The sequence below is a fragment of the Somniosus microcephalus genome, chromosome 21 (genome assembly GCF_052327205.1).
Source record: "Somniosus microcephalus isolate GS21.2 chromosome 21, FLI_Smic_1.0, whole genome shotgun sequence".
Taxonomy (NCBI): Eukaryota; Metazoa; Chordata; class Chondrichthyes; order Squaliformes; family Somniosidae; genus Somniosus; species Somniosus microcephalus.
Genome location: NC_141007.1, coordinates 16,312,414 through 16,332,999, shown reverse-complemented (window position 1 = coordinate 16,332,999; position 20,586 = coordinate 16,312,414). Strand labels below are relative to the sequence as shown.

Below are 20,586 nucleotides of genomic sequence, written 5' to 3'. Positions count from 1 at the left end.
CTCTCTGCTCTTCTCCCTCTCTCCTCTCTCCCTCTCCTCTCTCCCCCTCTCTGCTCTCCCCCTCTCCTCTCTCCCTCTCCTCTCTCCCCCTCTCTGCTCTTCCCCTTTCCTCTCTCCCTCTCCTCTCCTCTCTCCCTCTCCTCTCTCCCCCTCTCTCCTCTCCCCCCTCTCTCCTCTCCCCCTCTCTCCTCTCTCCCTCTCCTCTCCCCCTCTCTCCTCTCTCCCTCTCCTCTCTCCCCCTCTCTCCTCTCCCCCCCTCCTCTCGCCCCCTCTCCTCTCTCCCTCTCTCCCTCTCCTCTCTCTCTCCTCTCCCCCCTCTCCGCTCCCCCTCTCTGCTCTCCCCCCCTCTCCTCTCCCCCCCTCCTCTCCCCCTCTCTGCTCTCCCCCTCTCTCCTCTCCCCCCTCTCTCCTCTCCCCCTCTCTGCTCTTCCCCCTCTCTGCTCTCCCCCTCTCTGCTGTGCTGCTCTTTCATTTCCTTGCTGTGATCTATATTTCTGGTCTGTATCCTGACAGCAGAAGGTTTATCTGCCTGATTAGCAGCATGTAAAATTGCTCAGAGACCGTACGCTGACCCACAACTCTGCACCCCACCCCTTGCTGAGATTCTAAACACCTACACCCCGGTCCTATTGATGTTGCTTGTGATGGTCTCCTGGGCATCACTGTGTTACACCGAGGTTACCCACTCTTTAACTAACTCTCCATCAGCCAATAACATTAGTCACTGGAGATCGGGAGTTTGAACCTTGTGGTGCTTGTTCCAACAAAAGCCGCTGTCTGCTGTTAAACTTGATGAGCCTGTGCTATGATGGGAGAGTGCCAGGGGAGCATGTGGAACTGGCCAGTCAGCATGTCTGAGGTGGTGAGGTCTACGCAGGAGTCAACGGATGACGTGCTCTGACATTTACATCACTGTTTGGTGCCCTTGTGAACAAATGCGAAAAGGTTTGTCAAATGCTTTCTTCAAGGAGACGGTGCCTCTTAACAGCAAGGGCTCCTTTAAATCAAGGAGACTACTGAACACGTCAGAACAGCTGACCATCCACTCACTCTTAAACAAAAGGAACGAATCACACTCCATCCCACAGTAGCAGGTCACCTGGACAAGCTGCTGAATTGTGCTCAGTTTCCGTGCTGGAATTAACAGCGATAGGCAGGGCCTAGACTGTGGGGCCTAGACCGCAGGGCCTGGCTGTACTGTGCGCAGGGCCTAGACCACAGGGCCTAGACTGCAGGACCTGGCTGTACTGTGCGCAGGGCCTAGACCGCAGGGCCTGGCTGTACTGTGCGCAGGGCCTAGACCGCAGGGCCTAGACCACAGGGCCTGGCTGTACTGTGCACAGGGCCTAGACCGCAGGGCCTTGCTGTACTGTGCGCAGGGCCTAGACCGCAGGGCCTTGCTGTAATGTGCACAGGGCCTAGACCACAGGGCCTAGACCGCAGGGTCTTGCTGTACTGTGTGCAGGGCCTAGACTGCAGGGCCTTGCTGTACTGTGCGCAGGGCCTAGACCGCAGGGCCTAGACCACAGGGCCTGGCTGTACTGTGCGCAGGGCCTAGACCGCAGGGCCTAGACTGCAGGGTCTGGCTGTACTGTGCGCAGGGCCTAGACCGCAGGGCCTGGCTGTACTGTGCACAGGGCCTAGACTGCAGGGCCTAGACCACAGGGCCTGGCTGTACTGTGCGCAGGGCCTAGACCACAGGGCCTAGACTGCAGGGCCTGGCTGTACTGTGCGCAGGGCCTAGACCACAGGGCCTGGCTGTACTGTGCACAGGGCCTAGACTGCAGGGCCTAGACCGCAGGGCTTGGCTGTACTGTGCGCAGGGCCTAGACCGCAGGGCCTGGCTGTACTGTGCGCAGGGCCTAGACCGCAGGGCCTGGCTGTACTGTGCACAGGGCCTAGACTGCAGGGCCTTGCTGTACTGTGCACAGGGCCTAGACCACAGGGCCTTGCTGTACTGTGCGCAGGGCCTAGACCACAGGGCCTTGCTCTACTGTGCGCAGGGCCTAGACCGCAGGGCCTAGACCGCAGGGCCTTGCTGTACTGTGCGCAGGGCCTAGACCGCAGGGCCTAGACCACAGAGCCTGGCTGTACTGTGCGCAGGGCCTAGACCGCAGGGCCTGGCTGTACTGTGCGCAGGGCCTAGACCGCAGGGCCTGGCTGTACTGTGCACAGGGCCTAGACTGCAGGACCTAGACCGCAGGACCTAGACCGCAGGGCCTGGCTGTACTGTGCGCAGGGCCTAGACCGCAGGGCCTAGACCGCAAGGCCTGGCTGAGTACATCGCCTTCCCCCCCATTTCTAATAACTATTAAAAGAAAGTGTTCAAAGTAAATGAAAAAAAAACACACCCTTTGTTTAATGCTCCTATGATTTTTCTCCTTGGTTTGTTCACAATGGTGTCTGGGAGATTAAGCTTTAATTCTTGGAGACGCCAGCATAATCCTGGTGGCTTGGCAACCCTAACTGTGCTACAAACAGCGCTGGGCCTGGCCGATAGGTGGGAGCAATTCGACTCGACACTCACTCAGTGATCATCAGGGCTTCGTTCACTAGCTGTTTGTTAATCAACGGGAGCTGAACTCTGCTAAAGGGGCCTTCAAATCTCCCCCTCCTCCCCCACACTGCTTTAATACCAGAAATACTCGGAGCTAATTATGGGCAGGAATTCGCATAAACTTAAAGTGCCAGCCTTGGCTCACTCGGTAGCTCTCTCTCCTCTGAGTCATGGAGGTTGTGGGTTCAAGTCCCACTCCAGAGACTTGAGCACAAAAATCTAGGCTGACACTTCAGGTGCTGTCTTACAGATGAGACATCAAACCACCAGGTGGACGTAAAAGATCCCACGACACTATTTCGAAGAAGAGCAGGGGAGTTATCCCAGGTGTTCTGGGGCCAATATTTATCTCTCAACCAACATCACTGAAATGGATTAACTGGTCATGATCACATTGCTGTTTGTGGGAGCTTGCTGTGCGTAAATTGGCTGCTGCATTTCCTACATTACAACAGTGACTACACTTTCAAAGTTGGCTGTAAAGCGCTTTGGGATGTCTTGAGGTCGTGCAAGGTGCTATATAAATGCAAGTCTTTCTTTCTTTCTTGCTCCTTATGAATGGGCATCAGGTCCAGGATCTCGTGTACTGTAAGGGGGTATTACAGGGAGGAGTCGGGTGGGGCGGGTGGTGGGGGCAGGGGACTTGCAATGTGTTAGTCTCTGGATTTACAAATCTGAGACTTGAGTTTAAATTCAGCCTAAATTGAGGGAATGAAATATTCCTGTCTGTTGCATGTGAAATGAGTTTAGGCAGCCTGGGCCCAGCTCCTCGACTGTACGAACCCAACGCAAACCAACCCTTAGTCTGGTGTGGAAAAAGAACATTTGGCAGATTAATGCAGTCGGAGTTATTCCTTTGGGGTTGAGGTGCAATTTTGTGGGGAGGACAGAGAGCCGTACTCCGCTATATCTGAATCAAGAGTACTTGACACCGACACTGGAAGTGTCCTAGTTGTTTGCTAGATTTGCACATAGTATTGCTGCTGTGAATATTCTGCACTGCTTAAAGGAACGTCAGAGGTCAGCAGATACTGCACTGATCAAACACGTACCCTGCAGTGTAGGAACAAGTGGGTCACCTCCGCAGTACTGAGTGGAAGACCAGCTACAACACTTTGAAGGGTTTACCACAGGATACTTGGGATGTCACTTCCTAAAAGAAGTCAGGAGATTGGTCAGATAGAATCTTGCCTTCCTGACCCGCTTTTAAAAGAATTGACAGACTAGGCTTCAACAATGATGTGTGAAAGGCAATTCCCACATTCGAACCACCTTCTGTGTAACGCTTGTTTTCTAACCTCCCCTTTAATTCTTCAGATTATTTTAAAGTTGTGCCTTCTTCTAACCGAATCACTGACCAATGGAAACAATCTATCACTATTGACCCTATCATAAACCCTTCATCATTTTGAACACATCTATCATGTCATCTCTATTTACCCCTCTGCTGAATAAACAGTGACTCTGTACAGTTATACAGTGAGTGACCCTTACCCTGCTGAATAAACAGTGACTCTGTACAGTTACAGTGAGTGACCCTTACCCTGCTGAATAAACAGTGACTCTGTACAGTTACAGTGAATGACCCTTACCCTGCTGAATAAACAGTGACTCTGTACATTTACAGTGAGTGACCCTTACCCTGCTGAATAAACAGGGACTCTGTACAGTTACAGTGAGTGACCCTTACCCTGCTGAATAAACAGTGACTCTGTACAGTTACAGTGAATGACCCTTACCCTGCCGAATAAACAGTGACTCTGTACAGTTACAGTGAGTGACCCTTACCCTGAATAAACAGTGACTCTGTACAGTTACACAGTGAGTGATCCTTACCCTGCTGAATAAACAGTGACTCTGTACAGTTACAGTGAGTGACCCTTACCCTGCTGAATAAACAGTGACTCTGTACAGTTACAGTGAATGACCCTTACCCTGCCGAATAAACAGTGACTCTGTACAGTTACAGTGAGTGACCCTTACCCTGCTGAATAAACAGGGACTCTGTACAGTTACAGTGAGTGACCCTTACCCTGCTGAATAAACAGTGACTCTGTACAGTTACAGTGAGTGACCCTTACCCTGAATAAACAGTGACTCTGTACAGTTACACTGGGAGTGATCCTTACCCTGCTGAATAAACAGTGACTCTGTACAGTTACAGTGAGTGACCCTTACCCTGCTGAATAAACAGTGACTCTGTACAGTTACAGTGAGTGACCCTTACCCTGCTGAATAAACAGGGACTCTGTACAGTTACAGTGAGTGACCCTTACCCTGCTGAATAAACAGTGACTCTGTACAGTTACACTGGGAGTGATCCTTACCCTGCTGAATAAACAGTGACTCTGTACAGTTACAGTGAGTGACCCTTACCCTGCTGAATAAACAGTGACTCTGTACAGTTACAGTGAGTGACCCTTACCCTGCTGAATAAACAGTGACTCTGTACAGTTACAGTGAGTGACCCTTACCCTGCTGAATAAACAGGGACTCTGTACAGTTACAGTGAGTGACCCTTACCCTGCTGAATAAACAGTGACTCTGTACAGTTACACTGGGAGTGATCCTTACCCTGCTGAATAAACAGTGACTCTGTACAGTTACAGTGAGTGACCCTTACCCTGCTGAATAAACAGTGACTCTGTACTGTTACAGTGAGTGACCCTTACCCTGAATAAACAGTGACTCTGTACAGTTACAGTGAGTGACCCTTACCCTGCTGAATAAACAGGGACTCTGTACAGTTACAGTGAGTGACCCTTACCCTGCTGAATAAACAGTGACTCTGTACAGTTACACTGGGAGTGATCCTTACCCTGCTGAATAAACAGTGACTCTGTACAGTTACAGTGAGTGACCCTTACCCTGCTGAATAAACAGTGACTCTGTACAGTTACAGTGAGTGACCCTTACCCTGCTGAATAAACAGGGACTCTGTACAGTTACAGTGAGTGACCCTTACCCTGCTGAATAAACAGTGACTCTGTACAGTTACACTGGGAGTGATCCTTACCCTGCTGAATAAACAGTGACTCTGTACAGTTACAGTGAGTGACCCTTACCCTGCTGAATAAACAGTGACTCTGTACAGTTACAGTGAGTGATCCTTACCCTGCTGAATAAACAGTGACTCTGTACAGTTACAGTGAGTGACCCTTACCCTGCTGAATAAACAGGGACTCTGTACAGTTACAGTGAGTGACCCTTACCCTGCTGAATAAACAGTGACTCTGTACAGTTACACTGGGAGTGATCCTTACCCTGCTGAATAAACAGTGACTCTGTACAGTTACAGTGAGTGACCCTTACCCTGCTGAATAAACAGTGACTCTGTACAGTTACAGTGAGTGACCCTTACCCTGAATAAACAGTGACTCTGTACAGTTACAGTGAGTGACCCTTACCCTGCTGAATAAACAGGGACTCTGTACAGTTACAGTGAGTGACCCTTACCCTGCTGAATAAACAGTGACTCTGTACAGTTACAGTGAATGACCCTTACCCTGCTGAATAAACAGGGACTCTGTACAGTTACAGTGAATGACCCTTACCCTGCTGAATAAACAGTGACTCTGTACAGTTACAGTGAGTGACCCTTACCCTGCTGAATAAACAGTGACTCTGTACAGTTACAGTGAGTGACCCTTACCCTGCTGAATAAACAGTGACTCTGTACAATTACAGTGAGTGACCCTTATTCTGCTGAATAAACAGGGACTCTGTACAGTTACAGTGAGTGACCCTTATTCTGCTGAATAAACAGTGACTCTGTACAATTACAGTGAGTGACCCTTATTCTGCTGAATAAACAGGGACTCTGTACAGTTACTACATCCACTGGTTCCCCTTTATCTACCCTGCTAGTTACATCCTCAAAAAATTCTAATAAATTTGTCAAACATGATTTCCCTTTCATAAAACCATGTTGACTCTGCCTAATCATGTTATGATTTTCTAAGTGCCCCGATACCACTTCCTTAACAATGGATTCCAGCATTTTCCCAATGACTGATATCAGGCTAACTGGCCTGTAGTTCCCAGTTTTCTTTCTCCCTCCTTTCTTGAATAGCGGTGTTACATTTGTGACCTTCCAATCTGCTGGGACCATTCTAGAATCTAATGAATTTTGGAAGATCAAAACCAATGCATCCACTATCTCTTCAGCCACCTTTTTTAGAACCCTAGGATGTAGGCCGTCAGGTCCTGGGGATTTGTCAGCTTTTAGTCCCATTAGTTTCTCTAGTACTTTTTCTCTACTTATATTAATTATGTTAAGTTCCTCACCCTCATTAGACCCTTGGTTCCCCACCATTTTTGGTATGCTTTTTGTGTCTTCTACTGTGAAGACAGATACAAAATATTTCAGCCATTTCCTTATTCCCCATAATAATTTCTTCTGTCTCAGCTTCTAAGGGACCAAAGTTTACTTTTGCTACTCTCTTCCTTTTTACATACTTGTAGAATCTCTTACAATCTGCTTTTATATTTCTTGCTAGTTTTCTCTCATATTGTGTTTTTTCCCTTTTATCAATTTTTTGGTCATGCTTTGCTGGTTTCTGAAACTCTCCCAGTCACCAGGCTTACCACTGCTCTTCACAACATTATAAGTTTCTTCTTTCAATCTAATGCTATCCTTAACTTCTTTAGTTAGCCACGGTTAGATCACTTTTCCCATGGAGTTTTTGTTTCTCAATGGAATGTACTTTTGTTGAGAATTATGAAATATTTCTTTAAATGCTAGCCACTGCTTATCTACCACCATACCTTTTAACCTATTTTTCCAATCTACCTTAGCCAATTCGCCCCTCATACCTATGTAATTGGCTTTATTTAAGTTTAAGACTCTAGTTTCTGACTTAGGCAAATCACTCTCAAACTTAATCTGAAATTCTATCATATTATGATCACTCTGCCCCAGAGAATCCTTTACTATGAGATTGCTAATTAACCCTCATAGAGTCATAGAGTCATAGAGTTTTACAGCACAGAAAGAGGCCCTTCGGCCCATCGTGTCTGCGCCGCCCATCCATCCCTGTCCAGTCTAATCCCATTTTCCAGCATTTGGTCCATAGCCTTGTATGCAATGGCATTTCAAGTGCTCATCCAAATGCTTCTTGAATGTTGTGAGGGTTCCTGCCTCCACCACCCTTTCAGGCATTGAGTTCCACATTCCAACCACCCTCTGGGTGAAAAAGTTCCTCCTCAAATCCCCTCTAAATCTCCTGCCCCTTACCCTGAATCTATGCCCCCTTGTTATTGACCCCCCCACTAAGGGGAAAAGTTCTTCTTTATCTACCCTATCTATGCCCCTCATTATTTTGTACACCTCAATCAGGTCCCCCCTCAGCCTTCTCTGCTCCAAGGAAAACAACTCCAGCCTGTCCAGCCTCTCTTCATAGCTGAGGCGCTCCATCCCAGGTAACATCCTGGTGAATCTTCTCTGCACCCTCTCCAAAGCAATCACATCCTTCCTATAGTGAGGCGACCAGAACTGCACACAGTACTCCAGCTGTGGCCTCACCAGCGTTTTGTACAGCTCCATCATAACCTCCCTGCTCTTATATTCTATGCCTCGGCTAATGAAGGCAAGTATCCCATATGCCTTTTTAACCACCTTATCTACCTGCTCCGCTGCCTTCAGGGATCTATGTACATGTACACCAAGGTCCCTCTGACCCTCTGTACTTCCTAGGGTCCTACCACTCATTGTGTATTCCCTTGCCTTATTTGTCCGTCCAAAATGCATCACCTCGCACTTTTCAGGGTTAAATTCCATTTGCCACTTTTCCGCCCATCTGACCAACCCGTTTATATCGTCCTGTAGCCGGAGGCTTTCCTCCTCGCAATTTACCACCCCACCAATTTTCGTGTCATCTGCGAACTTACTGATCATACCTTTTACATTCTCATCCAAATCATTTATGTAGATCACAAACAATAAGGGACCCAGCACCGATCCCTGAGGTACCCCACTGGACACAGGCTTCCAGTCACAAAAGCAACCTTCGACCATCACCCTCTGCCTCCTGCCACTCAGCCAGTTTAGGATCCAACGCGCCAAGGCACCCTGGATCCCATGGGCTCTTACCTTCTTGACCAGCCTCCTATGCGGGACTTTGTCAAAAGCTTTACTGAAGTCCATGTAAACCACATCCACAGCATTTCCCTCATCCACCCCACTAGTCACCCCCTCGAAAAATTCGATCAGATTTGTTAGACATGATTTACCCTTGACAAAGCCATGCTGACTATCCCCGATTAATCCTTGCCTCTCCAAGTGGAGATTAATTTTGTCCCTCAGAATTTTTTCCAATAATTTCCCCACCACAGATGTTAGACTCACTGGCCTGTAATTCCCTGGTTTATCCCTGCTACCCTTCTTGAATAATGGTACTACGTTAGCTGTTCTCCAGTCCTCTGGTACATCCCCTGTGGCCAGAGAGGTTCTGAAAATTAGTGTCAGAGCCCCTGCAATCTCCTCCCTTGCCTCCCACAGCAGCCTGGGATACATCTCGTCTGGGCCTGGGGATTTATCCACTTTTTGGCCCGCTAAAACCGCTAGCACCTCCTCCCTCTCGATGCTAATATGTTCGAGTATGTCACAGTCCCCTTGCCCGATTTCTATGTCTGCATCGTCTTTCTCCATAGTGAACACAGATGCAAAAAATTCATTTAAAACCCCGCCTACATCCTCTGGCTCTACACACAGATTGCCACTTTGGTCCCTAATGGGCCCTACCCTTTCCCTGGTTATCCTCTTGCCCTTAATATACTTATAAAACATCTTAGGATTTTCCTTTATTTTGCTCGCCAGTGTTATTTCATGGCCCCTCCTCGCCCTCCTGATTTCTTTTTTAAGTATGCCCCTGCACTTTTTATACTCCTCTAGGGCTTCTTCTGTCTTTAGTCTTTTGTAACTGCCAAAAGCCCCCCTTTTATTTCTAATGCATTTTTGTATATCCCTTGTCATCCAAGGTTCCCTTTGCTTGTTGGTCCCACCCTTGACCTTTACAGGAACATGTTGGCGTTGTACTCTCTCTATTTCCCTTCTGAAAGTCTCCCACTGTTTTGATGTGGATTTTCCTATAAGCAGCTGCTCCCAGTCCACTTTGGCCAGATCCTGCCTTATCATATTAAAATCGGCCTTCCCCCAATTTAGAACCCTTATTTCCGGGCCGTCTTTGTCTTTTTCCATGACCACCTTAAATCTCACCGAATTATGGTCACTGTCGCCAAAATGCTCTCCTACTGACACTTCCACCACTTGCCCGGCTACATTCCCCAGAATTAGGTCCAGTACCGCCCCCTCTCTTGTAGGACTTTCTACATGTTGGCTCAAAAAGCTCTCCTGGATGCACTTTAAGAATTCTGCACCCTCTAAGCCTTTCACACTCTGACTGTCCCAATTTATATTGGGGAAGTTGAAATCCCCCACTATTATTACCCTATTATTTTCGCACTTCTCTGAGATTTGCCTACATATCTGTTCCTCTATCTCCCCCTGACTGTTTGGGGGCCTATAGTACACTCCCAGCAAAGTGCTTGCCCCCTTTTTGTTTTTAAGTTCTACCCATATGGCCTCATTAGAGGAACCCGCTAATATATCATCCCTCCTTACAGCAGTAATTGACTCCTTAATTAATATTGCAACACCCCCTCCCCTTTTACACCCCCCCCTGTCTCGCCTGAAGATTCTATACCCCGGAATATTGAGCTGCCAGTCCTGACCCTCCCTCAACCATGTCTCCGTGATAGCAACAATATCGTACTCCCATGTGTTCAACAACAACTTCAGTTCATCCACCTTATTTGCAAGACTCCTTGCATTAAAATAAATGCCTTCCAGCCCTGCCATATTCTCTTTTGCCTTCACATATTTGCTCTGCCTTCCCAGCTGACTTGTTTTTCCCTCTGTATTTGGCCGTAAATCACCCCCTACTATAGCTCCACTCTGTACCCCAACCCCCTGCCAAGTTAGTTTAAACCCTCCCCAGCAGTGCTAGCAAACCTCCCCGCAAGGATATTGGTTCCCCCCTGGTTCAGGTGTAAACCGTCCGACTTGTACAAGTCCCACCTTTCCCAGAAGCAGACCCAGTGATCCAGGAAACTAAAGCCCTCCCCCCTGCACCATCCCTTTAGCCACGCATTCATCTGTTCTATCTTCCTATTCCTATACTTACTAGCACGTGGCACCAGGAGTAATCCAGAGATTACAACCTTTGAGGTCCTGCTCCTTAATCCTTCACCTAGCTCCATAAATTCTTGCTGCAGGACCTCATCCCTCTTTTTACCTATGTCGTTGGTACCAATGTGGACCACGACCACTGGCTGTTCTCCCTCCCCCTCCAGAATGCCCTGCAGCCGCTGTCTCATTACACAATACAAGATCTAAAATAGTCTGTTCCCTGGTTGGTTCCATGATGCATTGTTCTAGGAAACTGTCCAGAATGCATTCCATGAACTCGTCCTCCAGACTACCTTTGCCAATTTGAGACTACCTTTGCCAATACTATCATTCCATCGAGCAGGCTCGTTACTGGTTGGTGCTATTTGTAACACACCAACATTTATTGGCAAATCATGAACTCTCACATTGAATTCAGGCAGCACTCCCTCAGGACAGTCAGAAATCAAATTAAAATGAAAACACTACACTGAGTACATGGGATTGCGTTCAAGGTTGTTCCATCTATAACTCATTCAAATCTCTGGAGACGCTTTGTAGCACATTCCCAGACATCAATTTAGTTTCATGACAATAGCTAAAGTGAATAACTTCACTGGCATGCTAAATATTGCGCTAAAATACTTTCTGAAATGTTTGCCGCACTTTAGAATGTGAAAGGTGTTTGAATGTTTGGAATTTCTAGAACATTCAGAGCATTCGGTTCATTGCTAAATCATAACCCTGCAGTCTGTCTATGGCAGTTGGTGAAATCGATTCATTTAATGCATTTCCTGCACAATTTACAATTGAACTTCTACAATGTTTGAGGCAGATACACACAGCATAGTTAATAAAATGCTCGTCAATTGTGGCATTGCATATAGGATTAAAGGGCAGGGGGATAATTGGACCAGCACACACAGTCGTAATTCAGTCCACATGATATTATTTTTATATTTCTATTATAATTTCCTATGTCTGTATTTACAATGGAAACTTCCTATGTAAACTTGTCACACTGTAATTACACCCTCCTGCAGCGCCCCTACTGGTGGAAGAATGTAATCACAGCTTGACAGGTTGCATTGTAAACGTGGACATAGGAATTTATAATGGAAGAAGTTGACAGGAAGCGACACAGACATAAGTTTTTAATATATTATAGATTAGCATTAAGGGATCATTTTCAGGCTATGTGCCAGCCTTGCCCATATTGGGGAGTTGTGGGCACACTGCCTGCCTGTGATTTTCTGTTTATTAACCTCACTGGGCGTAAACATTTCTGACATGCCTTGCCTGCAGACATGGTTTCCTCCATCCTTAGCAAACAAGCCCCTAATTGATATGTGTTCTATATCAGCTCTTTTTTCACACACCACAGCGTTGTATTGTTATGCACGAGAGCTAGATTTCGATTGTTTTAAACAACATAGGTGCTTGCTGGGCTAATCCTTCCACATCTTGGCCTTCCCTCAGACAGCAAGGTCGGAGGGCGAGCTCAGGACTCAATGGTTGTTTCATGCTTACCACGCCAATTACCGATTCCCCTCTCGCTCTGCTCACACTCCCACCAGCGTCTGGTACAAGCCTTTGATTTCTCTCCTTGTGTCTCCTGCCCTTTAGCCTATAGCACGCTACAGGTCATTCGCTATCTGTGTGTGCGGTTGTTGTGTGTGTGCTCTTTCCCCCCTTGTTCTGTTCCTTCTTCGGAGCTGTTCAGCTGTAATATCTTCAGCTCTGAGGAAGGGTTTGTACCCGAGGTGTCGACTGTCTCAAGTTTTCTCGACGGAAGCTGACTGACCTACTGAGTGTCTCCAGTGTTTTCTGTTCCTGTTAGTGCTCTGTTCTCAATGCCCATCCTGTACCACACAGCTGCTATGAAATTCGTGTTTTGACACTGAATATTCCAAGTGCTTCTTATAGCAACACAGAATATATATTTTTTAAAGCGCCACTGCTGTCAGGAATTCCGGTCTTGCAAGCCAGGAATTGCCAGCTATGAACAACCTTCATGTTGTACCGGGGAAAGGTACGTTAGTTCCTTTCTCTCTGTTATTGTTTTAAATTGAGGGTTGGACTCCCTTGATTTTTAATAAACATGCGCCTCAAGCTGGTGGTCTTTGTGTATCCGTCCGGATTTTCTTTAGAATGAGGTGAGGGTTTATTCTGGGAAGAGCTTGAGAAATGAGATCCAGATTTAATAATCATTTGGTGAAGCAGTGTTCTGGTTTCCTTTAATAGGCTGCTGCTTATCTTCAAGAGTGTCTGGCTTCCTGGCAGTAATTGAGCCCCTTTCATTTACATGTTTCTGTTAGTAAAGTAAATCGGCGTCTTTTCCCCATTCTGTTAAATCTCCTCCTAGCTTTCTCTGTTCCAGTCGACCCCTCCACTCTCCCCTCTCTCCCTCCTGCTCATTGCCTGCTTATAATATTGTCCAGCCTGTAACGTGCTCCGCGGTGTTTCTCTGTACATGAGCAAAGCTGTTTAGTTGTAAACAGTAGAACAAACGTCAGTCGCAGCAATATCCATCAGCGCATTGCTCCAGGGAGGGAAATGTTCACATTCACAGAGGAAGATATATGAAAAGAAAGCAGGGAAAGGACCCTCAGGCCCAACAAGCCCACCCCATCCAGACATGGTACACGAGTGATCCACCCCCTAAACACGCAACCTCCCAGGAGAGGCCAAAGACCAGAGGGGAAAAAAACTCAGGCCAATTAAGGAAATGTTCTGGAAAACTCCTCTCCAATTCATTAAGGGAATCCAGAGACTGCAGGCTCCCCCAAATCCTCACAATCACAGCCATTGACAACGTACCCTCTAATACTGGAAATGTTCTTTTCACACAGGAACCCAAGTGAGTCCTTGTGCAGGACACGTTCAGGCAGTCTGTTCCACAGGGCGATGATTCTCTGTGGAAAACAAAACTCCTGGCACCTAACCTAAGTCTTTGCCTTCGTTTTTGATATGCATGCCCTCTAGTTCTACAATCTCTACCCACCTCACATGACCGATCCAACCAGATTGAGTCCAGGCCCTTCATTATTTAAAAAATCTCTAAAAGTTGAATATCCCAAATCTAGGGTCTATCCCCATAACTCAGAACCTTAAGGGTAGGCATCATTCTGGTTGTGCTTGTCTGGATGCCCCTCAATGTTAGATCCTGGGGAGTGAGTGTCAATGCTGGATTGTATTCATGATGTCCAGTGACTGGATGAACCCAGCAATAGAAAGGAGACTTCTGTATATATTACAGAAAATGAAAAGTCCAAATGCCTCTCTTTTTAGGAACACAGGAACAGGAGGAGGCCATTCAGCCCTTTGAGCCTGTTCCGCCATTCAGTGAGATCATGGCTGATCTGTACCGCAACTCCTTTTACCCGCCTTAGCTCCATATCCCTGGATACCCTTACCCAACATCCCCTGTAACATATACAATGGGTGGAACTTTCAACCTGATCGGGGAGTGTAATGCGGGCGGTGGAGGATCGACCGTCCGTTGTACCTCTCGCCGATTCTCCTTTCCATTGACTTCAACAAGCAGCCAATCCGCTATCGCCCGTTTTATGCCATCACCACAAGGGGTGTAGAACGGGCGGCCGATCCGAACCCGTCCATTTCCCACTCGCCCGTTGATGTGACAATCACCCTCGAAGTGCTTTACCGTTGATTGTTTTTAGTTTTTGTTGTGATGGGTTTGAGACACTGAGCTAGTAATTACACAGTTTAAATATAATGATGTAGGACTTGGGGTATTCATTGCAATCACCGTCCCCTGACAGGATCGGGACTATTTCCCAGTTGGTTAATGGTTCCTGAAGATTGTTGTAACATTGAAGAACAAAGTGACACATATTTCCCTGCTCCGCTTCCAGAATGTGTGGCCCACAGCACCTCCTGTCACATTCAGCAAAGCATGAGAGTCCAGCCTGTCCCATTGATACACTCACTTAAAACAAAGAGAGCAAGACCATGTTTGGTTAACCTGTGCCTCTTCCAAAACAGGACCCATCACAAAAGACCGCAGACAAGTGTGCAACATCACAGCACATGAAACTTATCCAACTGAGACACAGGCCGGGGGTTTAAGCTCATTACTTTAAAGCCAGTTTTCAGTTCCTGTATTGTACCAAGCCAACACTCCAGGCTTTGGCTATTATGTGAAACAGTGCAGAAAACAGAATTGGACCGCAGTACATGCCACAGGTTGTAAAGAGTGTGAGGGATGGGCCCAACTGTATCATAAACTCAGAGCCTGAAACAAGGAAAATTCTCTTTTGCACAATGTACGAAACAGCAGCTGTATCACTGCCACAACACCACGGCCTCCATATCTGTGCCTCTGTCCAGTCTATATCACTGCGTCCGTATCACTGTACTGTTGATTTGTGGCACATTTGATTGGCTGTACTGGTTAGTGATGTTGGCTTATTTGCTGTGCATTGAAGGAGATAGGAACTTCAGATTGTAAACTCTTGTTTCCATACCCAAGGCCTGCAGTGCTGTTAAGCCACAGGTTCCCCGGTAATGTCAAACCCCATTCTGCTTCCGTGCTGGTAGGTCTCCCCCAGAGTGCTACCAGTTGCCAACCCCTGACAAACAGGTCACGATCTTCAGTCCCCCTCTGAGTGTTAGAAAAACTCACCTCCTGAGTGCTGCCAAGCCACAGCTCTGCTAGTGGAGCTGCAACCCAGCCCTTTAATGCTGCTAGACCACAAAGGTCATAACCCCAAAACTCATAGACCCTCAGACCCAGTGCTGCTGGGCCCAAGACCCTTTATTCTTCAGGTTCTCCCAAGTCCCATCCCCTTGACTACTGGCAGATCCAGGCCTTTCTTCCCAAAATGTTGCCAGGCCTAGCACCCACATTCTTAAGTGTTCTTAACATCCAAAGTAGTAGGCCATTTATTGAGTGCTGTCCCCTCCCACAAAGCTGCCAGGTAATTGGCCATTTATTGAGTGTTGCCAGGCTGCAAACTGACCATTCCACTTGTAAATCTTGCTGGAGACCCAAACTAACCTGTGCCTCCCAGCTCCTTCACTGTCAACTCCATGCCATGCATCAATAATTCACCCCAGTTTCCTGCTCACTCCCTCTCAGCCTCAACTCCCAGCCCAATGTCCTCATCAATTTTTCATCTGCATGTGTTGCACCAGCTCCTACACACGCAATTCCATCTAGTGGCATATTATGGGGTTTAACAAGGATCAAGACATAGAAAACTAGTGTATATTAAAAATTCATCATATTGCTGCTTTTGTTGTTGTATTGGGAAACATCTGGGTGGACTTGCAATATGGTGATATGTATATGGTGATGTGTGTATATGGTGATGTGTATATGGTGGTGTGTGTATGTGGTGATGTGTGTATATGGTGATGTGTATATGGTGATGTGTGTATATGGTGATGTGTATATGGTGATGTGTGTATGTGGTGATGTGTGTATATGGTGATGTGCATATGGTGATGTGTGTATATGGTGATGTGTGTATATGGTGATGTGTATATGGTGATGTGTATACGATGTGTATATGATGTCTATATGGTGACCGCTATATGGTGATGTGTATATGGTGATGTGTATACGATGTCTATATGGTGACTGCTATATGGTGATGTCTATATGGTGATGTGTATACTAGAGGGATATTTTGTCCTTCTACTCATGCCCATCTCCTTTTCTAAAGTTAAAAAAAAATGTGTTTTTAGGATGTGGGTAACACTGGCGAGGCCACATTTACTAGCCATCTTGAGTGACCCAGTAAGGTTATTATCAGCCTTCCTTGTGATAATGGTGCTCCCATGCTTATTGTTGCATTTATTTGTATTTCTTTCTCAACAACTAAGGGCACCCAGAGTAATGTGGAATAGAGCCACATGTAGGCAAGACCAGGTAGGGATGGCAAATTCTCTTCCCTGAAGAACATGAGTGAACCAGTTGTGTATTTTATGACAATCCAGCATCACTCTTGATCCACGGTGCCCATACATTAGACGTGGATACCTGTGAATAAAGCCTCTGCTAATTCAGGTGACTTTGGGTTTCCCACCTGTTTCATTGTTTGTCATCACCCCAGTCTTCCAGCCCTGATGTTAGTTTTGGGATTACATCTTGTATCAAGAATGAGCCCAGTTATAATGGGATCAAATAGCTAATCAATCATGGCTCAAAATGATAAATAACTAAAGCAATTAAAAACAGATTCATTGCAAAAGACAAATATAGTTCAGTTGCACCCGATGTTGATTCCCTCACATGGTGCATAATGTAGTGGCTTTGAAAAAAGACTCAGAGGAGAGATATGAGAAAGATCCCTATTTTAAAGAACCTTAGTTACTTAGAAAGGCTTAAAGTACTGGTTCTATTTACTCTAGAGCAGAGTAGACTTAGAGGTGACCTGATAGAGGTATATAAAATAATGAAAGGGCTGGATAGTGTGCGTATTGATAGATTATTCCAGTTTGACAGATTGGTGAGAACCAGGGGACATGCATTTAAGCTATGTAAGAGTAGGAATAGACTGGATGTTAGGCAGTTCTTCTTTCCCAGAGAGTAGTGAGCCTCTGGAACACATTGCCAGCTGTTGGTGGGTGCTGTCACTCTGTATTGCCTTCAAGAGGGAGCTGGGCCGGATCTTGACTGGAGCAGAGATCGCATCATATAGAAGGTAAGTGGACTAAGAGATAACACTTGGTCCATGTGGTCTCCTGGAATGGTTTTGATTGCCTCAGGGGTTCGAAGAGGAATTTTCCAGAGTATTTTTTTCTGTTATTGGTCCTGGGTTCTTCTCTGCTTTATGCCTCTCCCAGGGGATTACATGGCTGCTGGAGGATGGGGGTGGGTGGTGGTGAGGGTAGGAAATGTCTAGTCATGATGCTCCAGCCCTTGGATTTATGTGGGCAATCTGCACACCATCAGTTTGTGCTCAAAGTAATTTTGCAGAATCATACAACACAGAAGGAGGCCATTCAGCCCATCGTGCCCATGACAGCTCTTTGAAAGAGTTATCCAATTAATCCCTCTCCCCTGCTTTTTGTCCATAGTCCTGCAAATTTTTCACCTTCAATTATTTATCCAATTCCTTTTTGAAAGTTATTATTGAACCTGCTTCCTCCACCCTTTCAGGCAGTGCATTCCAGGTCACAACAACTCACTGCATAAAATAAATTCTCCTCATCTCCCTTCTGGTTCTTTTGTCAATGATCTTAAATCTGTGTCCTCTGGTTACCAACCCACCTGCCACTGGAAACAGTTTCTCCTTTTTTACTCTATCAAAAGCATTCATAGTTTTGAAAACCCCTATTAAATCTCCCTTAACCTTCGCTGCTCTAAGGAGAACAACCCCAGCTTCTCCAGTCTTTCCACATAACTGAAGTCTCTCATCCATGGTGTCACACTAGTAAATCTCCTTTGCACCCTTAACATCCTTCCTAAAGTGTGGTGCCCAGAATTGGACACAATACTCCAACTGAGAGCTAAGCAGTGATTTATAAAGGTTCAGCATAAATTCCTTGCTTTTGTACTGTATGACTCTATTTATAATGCTGAAGATTCATATGCTTTTTAAACAGCCTTATCAACTTGTCCTGACACCTTCAAAGATTCCTGTGCGTACACCCCCAGCTGTCTCTGTTCCTGCATCGCCTTTAACATTGTACCATTTAGTTTATATTGCCTCTCCTCATTCCTCCTTCCAAAATGCATCATTTCACACTTCTTTGCATTAAATTTCATCTGTCATGTGTCTATCCAAGTCCAGGTCATTAATATATATAAAAAAGAGCAGTGGTCCTGTACTAACCCCTGGGGAACTATATATTTCCCTCCAGTTTGAAAAACAACCGTTCACTGCTACTCTCTGCTTTCTGTCTCTTATCCAATTTCGTATCCATGCTGCCACTTTAATCATATGGGCTTCAATTTTGCTAAGAAATCTATTATGTGGTACTTTATCAAAAAATTTGAAATTCCATGCACACATTAACCGCACTACCCTCATCAACCTTTTCCATTATGTCATCAAATAACTCAATCAAGTTTGTCAGACGCAATTTGCCTTTAACAAATCCATGTTGGCTGTCATTTATTAACCCATGTTTTTTTTAAGTGACTATTAATTTTGTCCCAGATTACTGTCTCTAAAATGTTCCCCATCACTGACGTTAGGTGACTGGCCTGTAATTGCCGGGTTTATTGCACTCCCCTTTTTTGAGCAGGGGTGTAACATTTGTAACCCTCTAATCCTACGGTGCAACTCTCATACCCAAGGATGATTGAAAGATTGTGGCCAGAGCCTCCATTATTTCCATCCTTACATCCCTCAGTAACCTAGGAAGCATCCCATCTGGCCTGGGTGACTTTTCTACTTTGAGGACTGCCTACCTTTTAAGTACCTCCTCTTTATCTATTTTTATCCTGTCCAATGTCTCCACTACCTCCACCTTTACTGTGACATTGGCAGCATCCTCTTCTTTAGTGAAGACAGATGCAAAGTGCTCAGTCAGTACCTCAGCCATGCCCACTGATTTATTTTAGGTTCCTAATCGGCCACACCCTTCCTTTGACTATCCTTTTACTCTTTATATGTTTATAACAGACTTGTGTTCCCTTTGATGTTACCCGCTAATCTTTTCCATACACTCTGGTTGCCCCCTTTTACAGTTCTCCTCTGCACTTTCTGTTTGAAGAAAGTTAGTGTGCATGAGGGAGTCCTATTTCCTGAGAGGATTGATTGTATAATCGAGTGCTGTTCTACCGGTGCTCATTCCGCAGCTACAAGACTTCCCATAAGCGCCTTGGGACGTTGTACTACCTTAAAGGCGCTATATAAATGCAAGCTGTTGTTGTTGTTGCTATAAATGTTAAGGGGACTCACCTTATGCATCAGCTCCTCATTGTAGTAAATGATATTGTTGGAGGAAGGCGTGTGGCCATCTTCCGTGTCCGTGTCCATCGCAGATGAGCCGTAAGCACTGTCTGGGCAGTAGAGCTCTCCGTCAGGGGCACTCTGCAACTCGAACCTCGGCTCCATCGCCTCCTGTTCTTCAGAGGCGAGTGGCAACACGGCTGGAGAGCTCGGTGAAGGGGCTCGGCACCAGCGGGGAGGAGGGTTTCCAGCCGGAGCCACGTTCAGCACCGCGGACAGCTCCTTCGGCGCTTGTCGAGTCGGCGGTTCAGCACAATGGAGAGCGCCCGGGGCGCCGGCAGGAGCTGGAGCTGGAGCTGGAGCTTCAGCACCGCGGACAGCTCCTCTCCTCCTCTCGCCTTTCAGCTCGGACCTTGCCCTTGGCGAAGGTGGTGGTGCTCAGGGGAGTGGCAAGAGCGGAAAGCCGGGCTCCGAGTTCTCCCCCCGCCCCCGAAAGCTGTCCAAATTCAGCACCGAGGATCAGCCGTCTTCACACCTCGGCCTCCCGCTGCTCGACTCCTTCCATCACAACTCAAATGGGCGGAAAAAAAGGAAGGAACGCGCAGTGACGTAGAACGCAAGGCTCATTGGCACAACCCAACCCGAAAGTTGCTGAGAGCGCTTCTATTTCTATCTCAGGGTAGCTGCACACCCTGAACCCGAAGTTTAGATATGCACAGCAATGCTGTAGCAATGCGGATTGCAACACGCACTTTCACTGTTCACCTGAGTAAGAGAAATAGGAGAGGATGCAATAGTGCAGAGTCACCAGCCAGGAGCAGGGCTCTGGTTTTTATGAATGGGGTCCTGGCGCATTGATTCCCAGCAGCAGGACGGCATTGATTGACACATGAGTCACTAAGTTTTAGTGCAAGCTTTAAGACCGTGATTTAGGAGTATCCAAGCACATTTTTACTGCAGAATGAGTTATTTGCACCCCCCACTCCACA

At 46.6% G+C, this 20,586-nt stretch overlaps 1 protein-coding gene across 1 annotated transcript in view; it reads right to left on the bottom strand.

The window, feature by feature from the left end:
* The window catches only part of LOC147102617 (ras-related protein Rab-37-like), a 505,661-nt gene extending 485,507 nt beyond the window's left edge, over positions 1-20,154 (bottom strand). The window contains exon 1 of the mRNA XM_085963264.1: positions 19,607-20,154. Within this exon, the coding sequence (XP_085819390.1) occupies positions 19,607-19,762 (156 nt within the window). The 5' untranslated portion in view covers positions 19,763-20,154. The remainder of the gene's footprint in view (positions 1-19,606) is intronic.
* Between the last annotated feature and the right edge of the window lie 432 nt (positions 20,155-20,586).